At 38.5% G+C, this 12,151-nt stretch overlaps 1 protein-coding gene across 1 annotated transcript in view; it reads right to left on the bottom strand.

Moving 5' to 3' along the window:
* Window positions 1–12,151, bottom strand: part of slc24a3 (solute carrier family 24 member 3) — a 65,279-nt gene continuing 53,128 nt past the window's right edge. Inside the window, exons 11-17 of the mRNA XM_088304046.1 lie at window positions 11,763–11,923; window positions 10,079–10,319; window positions 9,493–9,659; window positions 6,822–6,936; window positions 6,076–6,188; window positions 5,517–5,582; window positions 1–3,399 (exon numbers count right to left, since the gene is read on the bottom strand). Of these exons, the coding sequence (XP_088160172.1) occupies window positions 3,250–3,399; window positions 5,517–5,582; window positions 6,076–6,188; window positions 6,822–6,936; window positions 9,493–9,659; window positions 10,079–10,319; window positions 11,763–11,923 (1,013 nt within the window). The 3' untranslated portion in view covers window positions 1–3,249. The remainder of the gene's footprint in view (window positions 3,400–5,516; window positions 5,583–6,075; window positions 6,189–6,821; window positions 6,937–9,492; window positions 9,660–10,078; window positions 10,320–11,762; window positions 11,924–12,151) is intronic.

Raw genomic sequence — 12,151 nt, 5'->3', positions numbered from 1 at the left:
TTGCCTTAAGCAAATACATATTTATTAATGCTCTGGTAGCAAAATCATCTCTAAAATTACATTTAAAACATCTAAACACAAAGTAAACCATCCAGTTGAAAAGTTCCTTCTTTCAAAAGGGGTAACACTTGCATATGGAAAGAAATGTACGGTATTCTGCAACTAGCTCTCCTCTCCTCCTCTTCAGTCTCATTATAACCAAGCAAGAGCATGCATGCATGTCTATTCGGTAATTAGTTGAAATAAATCCAGTGCCAGGAACTCAGTAGAATTCCATTCAAATATACATTAAGATGTACTACAAATAAGTATTATATTGAACATGAATCTCCATGCGAGGAAATAAATAGTGTCAGAGGTCTCACGCACATCAAAACAGAGGAGTACAAGGGCGACCTACATTCTATGAAAATATATTCAGCAAATATACATATGGAGAAAAAATATATACATTTACGCCTATTATAAACATATAATACATCTGCAATATCTCATCGATGTGGGTATCACACATTTCAGAATCTCCAAGACAACAGCATGGTTGTGGTGGTTTGGTTAGTTTCAAACGTGGTGTAGTATACTGTTTTGGTTTTAGATATACAGACTATTTGAAATAGCAGCAGAGAAACATTTCAAAACAAACCAGTAACATTTTATCGTCTGATAAAGTGCAGCGTATAAATATGTTCCTTTCCATACGATACTCTAAAAAAAAGTTCACATGCCAGACACTGATAATATTGTATACACATACAAATATTGGAATGTCCAAAGATCCAAATTAGGTTGTGACCATTTCTTTGATCAAATAAAGACATTGATTTGAAGAAATAGATTTTTATTTTTGGGTCAATTGCTCTGATTTGCCTGACCTGGATTAACAAGCTGTGCATTCCGGTTTTCACCAATTTCTTGGCATGAAAACAATACATTGGTTATAAAACAGAGAAACATTTTTAAATACTGTAATATACTGTAAATAACAATATTTTGCCACAAAACAAAAAACAGATGCTTGGTGTTCGGAGTTTGTCTTTTGAGCATTTTTTCTTCAGTGAATTCTTTTCAAGTATATATATATATATATATATATATATATATATATATATATATATACATGCACACTCATATTAGCATAAGCGCTTACTATTTCTCACATCTTCAGGGAAATTCTCCTCTCAAAACATGTACCTCAATCTTTAACATCTGAGAGCAACAACAAGACCGGAATGGTAACATGTTGTAATTTGATTGTTTTGTTGCAAAACGCAAGCCCGTATTTCTTAAACAGTCCTGTTTGAATGAATCCTGATATCACAGCTAGAGATTTTGAATAAAAGATCAGCTGATAAAGTGGCATACCTTACATACAAGACACAAATTTATTTTCCTTTTTAAAACTCTTGTGCATTATAAAGTCTTTCATATTTAAAGTGGGATATTAACATGTTTGTATGATCATAATTATTGCATTATATATGTTCTTCGACAAATTGAAACCCTGTTTTCCTGTAATAGCACAGATGACTCTGCCAGAAAATAAACAAGCATCATCCACCAAAAAAAAAATAACAAGAAATAAATAAAACTAATTAATTCACATTTAAGTTGAATTTATGAAAAACATTTTTTTAATGATTTAATCAAAGTAAATTGAATAAATGATGAAAAAAATGACTTAAAGTTAGATGCAGAAAAACTGTGCACAAGTCAACAGGCTTTAACAGTTGTGGAAGTCATTTAAGGATTATGTGTGACTTCTGTGCTCTTTGTGGCCTCCTGTAGTGGAGACAAATTCCTCAAGAGTGTTCACAAATGTACATGCTCTAAAATCTAGTAAAAATATTCATATAGAACAAAGCTACCAAATTGGGACAAATCTAAACATACAAGGCGATACAAAATACAAAGTTTTCCTCACCCCAAAAAAATATGAATAAATCTTCCAACTTCGATATATTACATCTTTACGCGGCACATCAAGCTACCAAAGCGTGGCGAGTCAAATAATGCCATCAGTGTTTTGAATCGATTTTGTCATTATATTAAAAGGAGCAAAAAGCAGCATTAAGTCATTTTCTGTACTTTGCTTCGATGCTATTTCCCTGTCACTCCTGATCAACACTCGAGCAGTCGACTGGAACACAAAACAAACAAACAAACAAACCCCCCAAAAAAAACGCTTCATCTTACAAGGAAATGCTTCCCTATAATCAGCAAGGAGCATTTGGAGGACAACAAAGAGTCACCAAGACCACGAGGTCTTCCTCTGAAGCTAGTTGAGAAGCTACAGTGCAAATTAAATTGTAGTTCCTAACATCACACGGTGCATTGAAATCTAGTCATTTAAAAAAAATTAAATAAAAAATTGTGCTTGTCAGAACACATCTGTAAAGAAGTGTCTATCTCGAAAGAGCGGATTGCAGCGGCCCTGGCACCATAAATAAACCTGTTGAGGGTTCTGTGACCTTCAGAGGAGAAATGTGCGTTTGACACCAATAAATAATATGTGAGCCATCTGGGGCTATTTACAGAAAACTATTTACAAATGGGAACCAAACGCTCACCATAAAGCTAATGAATTCATTTTAAATACAAACAGAGGTACATCAGCTGCGATGTGACACTTTCATTTGCAAAATATGACTGGATAATAATGCCGTGGTATGTTTTGGATATGTCGTTTGATAATAGATACAATAAGACAACGTGTCCCATCGCTCAATGCTATCAATTCTGGATCGTAATATTAAAACATAATCCAGGATATGCTCGGATGATGACAACTGAGACATTGCCTCATCTGCGAAACAAATGTCGCGCTTCCGTGCAGATGCCAGTTTATTGACTTGGAATCACATCGGTGCCACGGTGCTAAACTTCAACTTTCCACTCATGTAACACGTTGTCTACAGAATGATTATTGTCGACTTTGCCAAAGGAGGGGAAAAAAGTCGAGCACATCAAAAACTTGTGGTTGTCGCTGCTTTCGGCCCATGTGGGCTGCTGACAGTCACTCATTCCCATCTCGCCTCTTTTCATCCTGATAAATTAAACATCAAAATAAATAATAAATAAAGGTGTGATTTCCACTCAACATTGCGGGAAGGTTTTCTGCACATAAAGTAAATCTTGTTAATAAGATTTGCAATTTTGCCTCTCATTCTAGTATACTGTGCCATCGACTTCAAATTCAAATGCCACGACTCATTTGAAAGTGTGTGTCTTGTGTGTTTTGGCGTGTGTGTCTTAGTCATCCCTGCAGGTGGGCAGGTTGACAAAGGTGAAGATGTTGTACTCGATGAGGCAGGAAAAACACAGGAAGACTGAGTAGAGGAGGAGACACATGAGACCGAGGCGCTTGTCCAGTGTCCACTTGTTGAGGTGAACGCCAATAACCTGAACACACAGACAAGCACGTGCATTAATAAACCATTCAAAATACTCCAAGTATTATATGTTAACATAAAGTTGCCCTTTCTCTGGCTCCTCATTCACCCCCCACCAAAATAAAAGAAAAAGAAAAAAAGATAGCACTGCAGATCGCGGCCACGAGTCTGCTGCCATCTACTGGTGAAATATAAAATCGTGACATGTGTAAAAAGTAAATGAAAACAGAATACAATGATCATTTTCAACCTAGACGTCAAAGACTTTGATATTCAATGTTCAAACTGATAAACTTGACTGTTTTTAGCAAATAATCATGAACTTTGAATATTATGGCTGCAACACGTTCCAAAAAACAAAAGTTGAGGGATGCTCTTCAAACACCTGTTTGGCATAGCAGTCGTTAGCACACACAGGCTAACCGTGTGTGTCTGCTGTCCTGTTGTGGGACGCTAACATATTGAAGTGTCTTCTGTGTCTTCTTTTGTCAGCGAACTTATTAAAAACAAAACACAGTTTTTGAATACCCGTGATTGTCATCAAACAACACGAGCACAAGTGCCATGATGATCACGGTGACTCGATGGCGACGAAGAACCCTCCCAGCGTTACGTTTTTCAACTTGGAAATCTCACCATTCAAAGGAACATAACATGACATGTAATTTGCCAAAAGCCGTTAACGGCAACACCTAACAATAAAACATAAACTAGCGAGGTTGTTGATATAAAATATGATAAAGTGCTAAATAAATATGTTCCTACTAATCTTTGAATTTATTTATTTATTTATTTCAGGAACATACCGCATTTTTAATGTGTAGATTATATTAAGCATACTAAAATAGCAAAACAATACGATTTGTCTTAAGGGTAAATAAAAACAAAATTAAAAATCAATTCAATTGTTTATTTTAGTTTTCTTTAGATCAGTACGTTTCCCCAATTTTATTCATATGATTTCACTTCCTTCTACATTCGTAGTGAAATAGAATTGAGAATAAATTAAATAGGTAGTTTCATAATATTATAGTTTTTTTGTTCCACGCTTGCGCCAAACATCAATGCTTATTTCGTTTGCTCATGGCTGCAGCATCGCACAACCGCACACAGACAAGAATGGCAGAGATTTAAAAAAATGTGTTCGAATAGAAATTGGGAACTGAAAATCGAAAATCTAATCAAATCCGGGATCGAGTGAATCGTAAAATTCCTACCACTTTGTAAAAACTGTGTGAGAAAATAGTTCAAAAGAGTTTAAGGACAACATCCAAGATACAATTGCAAGGAATTTAGAGATTGTATCATCTACGGTCCATAATATTATCAAAAGGTTAAGAGAATCTGGAGAATGCATGTAAGTGGCAAGACCAAAAACCATCACTGAATGCCGTGACCGAGCCGTGAAGTGTAGTGAATTAAATATCGATTGAACATGATTTGCAAATCAGTGTTTCTGATTTTATCTACATTTTACACAACGTCCCAACTTCAATGAAATTGAGGTTCTACACGTGTATTTTCTGCAGTGGTCAAGAGTACTGACGGGCCACACATTCATTTTATTCCAAAGGCAGCAGGCTGGTGGAAATTTGAACAAGGGCCGCATTTGGCCCCCTGGGCCAGACTTTGGACAAGGCTGCCCCTGACTGATTGGCATTATTATACACTTATTAACTATTATTCACACTCACATTAATGAGTATGGACAATTTTGATTATTCCAAAAAACAAATTGTGATAATCCAAACGTTTTGGGAATATTAGCAGCAATATTAGCAACGGACAGAAGCGTGGGACAACCAGCAAGCTCCACCCAGAAGGGCCTGAGCCAAGATTTGGACACTGAACCAAGAACAGTGCGACAGATGAGCTTTGCTTGTATTTTTGGATTGTGAAAAAAAAACCCACACCTATTTGAGCATCAATTTACTTGAAACTTGTGGTGACAGATCAAAAATCAAAAATATGTTGGCGAAAAAAGAATACAATTTGTATACATTAATTTAAAGAAGCAATTATTTGGCAATTCCATTGCAAAGTCTCAAAAGATATTTGGGTATTGCAGTTGCTTACTTTGGAAACTGCGTTTGGTGGAAGTGATGAGACATTTAGATACACACTCACCGTCAGAAACACAGACGCCAACAGGAGCCCGACAGAAAAAATCAGACCTTTGCTGTATAATTTGATCTGGAAGAAAGTCATATATTTCAATTAATACTAGCAAGTAAGGAGAATATGAAAAACACAATTGTTAGACAATTATCAGCGCCGGCTAAAACTATCATTTATATTCTAATTATAATCTTGTATTGCTGAACTTAAATAAAACATTAATAAAAGGCTGCATGAATAATCCAATATGAATAAACTAATACTGAAATTTTACAGAGATCCAATAGTCTTTTTGGACTTCACTTAACAAAAATAATATGTTTTTTTTTTTAAAGGCTATCTGCTTTTGTCTGACATATAGAACTGCTGTTATGGTCACAAACTTGGTGATTAGAACTTGTTTTTTATGTCAAGCATAAAAAACGAAAATGGTCCTGTAAATTTTGCAAAAATCGAGTATCGAAACATACACCATGCAATGACTGAAATTGAATTAAAAATAATTGTGTAATTGCTCTTATTCGCATTGTATTGTGGAACCCCGTTTTCAGCATTGCCTTCTGCTTACGTCAGAGCCGTAGTTAATAGCGAGTGTCTTCAGGGCCCAGGGGAGGCCAAGCCCCACCAAGATGTCAAACACATTACTACCGATGGAGTTCGATACCGCCATGTCTCCCATTCCTGCACAGAAGCACGGGGAGAAAGTTGGAAGACGACAGAAAAAGCCAAGGCAGGAAATGGAGGTCAATAGAGGCAGCGTGGGCAGTTCGGCTGGGGGTTCAAAAGGTGAGATTGCTGTTATCATTTGTCTGACTGATGTCCCAAAGAAAGGATGACTTGATAAGAGCACAAAGTGAAGCAGAGTGATGGCAAGGGCACATGTTTCCACAAGCCAAGAAAAACAGACCTGTTTAAATATTTGATGACAGGAGCTAAAAAAACACACATCAAAAGATAGTTGAAGGATCGCTGTAGAGCTGCCTTCCTTCACCACCACCTAGTTTTCACTTAACTCATTTATTCCCAGCCGTTTTCACAAGAGGAAACACCTCAATCACAGCGTTTTCTTTTCCGTTTTTTGACTGATTTTGTAAGGCCTGCAGAATATTGTGTTCTAAAGATAAAAACATGGAGCTATGACGCCAAAAAAAAAAAAGGCTATGACTATGACGTATAAATACGTCTTTGGGAGGCAGGGACTACAATTTTGAAAACGTAAATATACGTCAAATGGATTGAATGAGTTAAATGGAATCGTGTGCATATGCGTGTGTGGGTGTGCGTGGGGGTGTGGGTGTGTGTGTGACTGACTACCTTGTCTTGCCACTATGAGGCTGGCCATACAATCAGGGACACTTGTCCCAGCAGCCAGGAAGGTGATGCCCATGATGACGTCGGGGATCCCAAGAGTGAAGCCAATCACTGTTACCTGGGAAACAAAAACGTTTCTGTCTATACCTCTGTGATTACCCTAGGTGAATATTCAACAGTGAATTCTGAAAATACAACCGCCAGACATCTGTGAAAAGTGTAATCGATAATCCAAACACTTATTTACGGAGTTAAACGCGCTAGCCGTGTCATTATTAGGTTAGCTTAGCATTTAGCATGGCTTCTCCATCTTTTAGTTGTTACCACTTCATGAATATGACACTTATTAGTAGCTTATATGTAGCTTATTCGCCGCCACACAGGCAATGATTGGTGACTTAGGAGCAACTCCACAACGTGTTTCAGCGCACTAATAGCCAGCCGAAGCTGTTGCTAGCTAGCAGCTTCTGCCAATGCACAGAGCTTCCCTTGATCTGTGACCACCCGCGATAGGTGGTTCTTCTACTTCTACTTTTTTTTACAGTTGTCTTGGGTTTTGATTCTTAGTTTTACTATTTGTTTTACTATTGGGATATAATGATGTGCAAAATTCAAATTTTGACCAACAAACAGTGATGTGAAACCGCTTATTTTGAACCATGCTTTTCAGCATTCACACATTTAATTGCATTGATTTTTTTTTTTTTTTCAATGTAATTAATTTTTTTTAAAATCCGATAGGAACAAAAATGTATTGTGAATGGCTTCACGTGGTCTCAGGCGAGAGGCCGCGTATGTCCTTGGACTGGTAAAGTGCAGGGCCCATACAGACAAACAACCATTCACACTCACATTCACCTTGATGGACACTTTAGCCCAAAAGTGGGCAAAATCTTTGATTGGGGGGCCACAATGGGTTCTAAAAATTGACAATGTGGGCGGACCAGGAGCAGATGGAAGGAGTGGATTGGTAACCTCACCTCATCGGAGAAAAAATGTACGTTGAATTTTAAATGAAAGTGAACAAAAGCATTACAACAATATGTATTACTTTTAAAAACTACAGTATTTAGAAAATAAAACATTAATAAGGTTTATTAATTTAAAGTTCAGCGCGCCGGAATAAAACGTTTAACGGGCCACATTTGGCCCCCGGGCCGTAGTTTGCCCAAACCTGCTTTATAGCTTCACTAAATGTAAATGCAAATTTTTAATTTTTGGTGGGAGGAAACTCACACACGTATGCGAAGAATAAACTCCACATTAAAATCCCAGAAATGAGATCGGTACCCTGAACCGTAGAAACGTGAGGTGACATGCTTACCACTCAATACTGCTCTGCTGTTTTTTGTTTTAAATCAAGAATGAAAGGGTAACTAAACCCAAGATGTCAAAACTTTCCACTCTTTTAAATATAAAAATCTAGATCAGCTGCTCTTTATGTAAATCGACTAAATATTTACAGGAATCCCTCGAATTACAACATACTCGACCTACGACTTTATGACTGCCGTGTCTTGCCTGACATTTTAGGTTCACACTGCAGGCAAATGTGACCCAGATCAAATCTTTCAGCCCGTATGCAACCTGTATTGTCTGAACAGCTCAGTTATGATTTTTTCAAATCCGACGTATGGCATTTTTTGGAATGTAACCGCAGCCAAACAGCCAGGTCGCTAACGATCAAATTTGTTTTGAGTAACATTATTGACATCATAGTTGACTATAATAGGCCTTGCCTCATCTTTACCACCAAACATTGTATTTCTACTTCAAATTGCTCCACGGTAGAAATGTCCCGACATGCTGGACCACATTTACTTCTGTTAACACTACGTCGAGAGTGACGTCATATCTTCTACGCGTGCGGATAACTTTGGGAACACAATATTTTCACACAAGGCTGCATTTATAATGTAACGTGAACGCTTATGCAAAAACATTTTCCACATGACGGTCCCACTTCTTCGCAGTGTTCAGTACAATATCTTATTTTTTATTTAAATTAATTTTATGTTATTAATATGAAATATACTACATGGATTTACACAGAAATTCAGAACGGAACTTGTTCATCAATTAAAGACTTCCTGCATTCAAAAATGTATTTCCTAAAAACAAACGTTGATTTTAGAAACTATTCAGCTAAGACAATCATTACATGTACAAAAGCTACCTAATAAACTATGATCATTATCTCTATGTACTGGACTTGCAGTTCTCTTTCACATAAAGAAATTGATGTACAACACCTTTGCTCTTCGCTTCTATCTCAGCCATTGTGTACACAGGACTGAATGCTTGAATCCGTCACTCTCAACTATTTCTCAGCTACCACAATTCAATAGCCTGCTTTAACACATTCAATACCATTGACGGCTAAATACGTCAAAGATCCATTTTGTTTACTGGGCTGGTTGTGAATGAGTTAATAGTTGACACGGCACTCCTTGCGCCTCAGCATCACTTACGGTCTGCAGTGAATAGAATTTTGGCCAACATGATGGCACCCTTACATTAATGAGTTATTCCGTTTAAATCTTATTTCGCAAAGCAAACTCCTGCCACCAGGCGTAGGCGATATATATTGCTATCAATTTAATCAACAACATATGTGCGCTGTTCAACAAATAGATTTCTACCTCTGGTTGGGAATGATTTTGAAAACTCTCACCATCCAAACCATGATGTAGGAGAAGGCAGCGATCCACAGGGTTGAGGAGACAAAGGACAGCATGAAACAGTTCTCCCAGCGAGGTGTGGAACAGTTGGGCACAGTGAAGTAGAGCAGGAGGCACAGAGGCCAGGCCAGCAGCCACTTGAGTTTGTTGCACACACCGGCTGCAATCCACACACACATGAATATGCATCCATCAATTAAAAATGAAGGACAACACTTCACTGTCCATAATTACTTTCAATAATAACAGAGCATTACAGCATATTTAAATTCAACTTTGATAAAAAATCAGAGATACTCTTTTTTTTTTTTAATTTGTAAAGATCTTCATTGTTGGGTTGAAATCACTGGGTCACTTCAATGAATAAAATTGTCTTGGTTGAATGGAACGCTATGCAATACATGAAGGAATTATGATCTCATGCTATGAATGCATCCATCCACTATCTGAGCCACTTTTCCTCACAAGGGTCGCAGGGATGCTGGAGCCTATCACAGCCATCTTCAGTAGGCGTGATTTTAATTTTCCGGGTGTGGAACTTTTTGTTTGAGTAACGCAAACAAGAATCCTTTCAGCTACCTGGACACCGGAAGGGCACAAAAGGTCCTTCTCCATCCTCTTCTTCTTCCTCCTCATCGTTTTCATTATTCTCATTATCTTCATTCTCAGTTTCATTGCCCGCCTCCTGATCCTCACGCCGCATGTTGACACCCCGTTCTGCTCCAGACAGCCCGTTTTCTATGGCCCGCCTGCTCGTTCCTTTCACTGGCCCATCTGAGTCACCATTGGTCAAAGTTCCTGTGTTGATCAGACGTTGCCTCTGTACGTGCATCACAAACATCATTTTCCATATTAGAATGACATGAATCAGAAAAGTGTGTACTACTCTATAAAAACTTGCTAAGCATGTTAAGCAGTGGTGGGCACGTGAGTCTGTCGTCTGCATTCCTTCATTATTACAGCCCACTTCCCATCTGCGACAGACAGTCAAAAGTCTGTTAAGAATGGACTTACTTCATCACACTTTGGTACAGCAGAAGCAGACACACAGCCAAATAAAGTTACAAAATACATGAATAAATAAAAAAAACAGTCACACAGCATGGTGATTGGTGAAATATGGGACGCTGTTATTTATTTTTTTGCCTTTGAAATTTTATTTGGCTGAACGACTGCTTGTGCGGTGCATTGATGTGCCATAATATCGGTAAAGATGTTCTTGGTGCCGATTGGCTGTCGCCGATGACTAAGATGGACTGGGCTGGCTTGAAATAATGACGGCATGATGACTGGCAGACTAATGTGCCCACCACTGCTAAATAGTTGCCAAGGTTGAACTGTTAACAAAGCAATTGTGCAATTCAATTCTACAGTCAGCAATGTGAACAAAGCCGTAGATGAAAATAACGAATACTAATAATAATGCAGCCAATTTATATCGTGCTTTTCTGGACACTCATCATTCTGGATACATTATTCATGTACTCACACATTCACACTGTGGTGGAGGTCAACTATAGCCCCTGCTGATGACATTTAAGGGCTATATTTTTGTACGCAGCGCAAGTCTAGGGCCAAGCACAGTCTAACTGGGGGAGTTTCCTTTCTTTTGGTAAATGCGCAGTTCCAAATGGGTGGTTTTCCCAGGGAGTGGATTTTCACTCCCACCCCATTCCACTGCCACTGAAAGAAAATCCCGTGCTGTCCCAGGCGTGGGCCATATTATAAATAAATAAATAAATAAATACAATGCTGTCCCGTCTAGGTGAATATAACTCCCATGACTGTCCTACTCCTGTTCAGAATGACTCACGCTCCTGTACAGCTTCCATTTTGGAGGTCAGTTACATTAAAAATGTCAGTGCATATATCTGAGGTTTTTTTTTCCAATTTAATAATCCCTCACCCGACTGCTCTCGTAAAATTTTTTATCCTTAACCTTCCTAATCTGGTAATTTAAGGTAAAGTTGACTCCCATCCCATCCTTGTCGGAGTCTCACAAAATTGTCAAGGTCTAGCACGAACACAGCCGACCAGCTTCACGGCCAATGAAAGCGGCCCCTCTCATTCTCTGTAAATTCAAGCATGAGAGGAGATCTTGAAGTGCAAAACGATTTTTTCTAGCGATCTGCAAGCTCATCTCCAAAGTTTGCCTGGACGATCACAGACCACTGCTGTGAAGTGGGCACTTGGAGATCGTTTCGTGTTTGGGAGCTTTGGCGACTTTCTCCAATAGAAAGTGGTAATGCCTGTGTGTCCTGACCTCAGTGATGAGCATTCGTGACGCCATGGTGAGGCGAGTTCTCGGGGAGAAATGGCTGGTGATCATGATTCTCATGCCGGCCTCCGAGAAGGACAGCTGGTGTGGGTACGCCGAAAGCAGCTCATCAACCATCAGCACCGACGTTTTCCTGTGGCGGTTTGCTTTATGACACATGGACACACGTTAGAGGTAAACTTTATGATCATGTCCCAAAACTAATCCTGCTATCAATCAAACTCCCCTCCCTCTGAAATCCCTTATAACATACACAAGTGTTATTTTGGCACCATCATGTGGCACACAGAGGCCAAACAACTCCGTTGAAGTGAGTTGGGGAGCTTCATTTGGTCAAAAGTCTTGCTTTTGCTGCTATCTTTTGTCATCTATGG

This window comes from Idiotropiscis lumnitzeri, chromosome 9 (genome assembly GCF_059441095.1).
Source record: "Idiotropiscis lumnitzeri isolate Australia: NSW breed Sydney's pygmy pipehorse chromosome 9, RoL_Ilum_1.0, whole genome shotgun sequence".
Classification (NCBI taxonomy): domain Eukaryota; kingdom Metazoa; phylum Chordata; class Actinopteri; order Syngnathiformes; family Syngnathidae; genus Idiotropiscis; species Idiotropiscis lumnitzeri.
The sequence above is the reverse complement of the archived record's forward strand: the minus strand, read 5'-3'. Positions and strand labels throughout refer to the sequence as shown.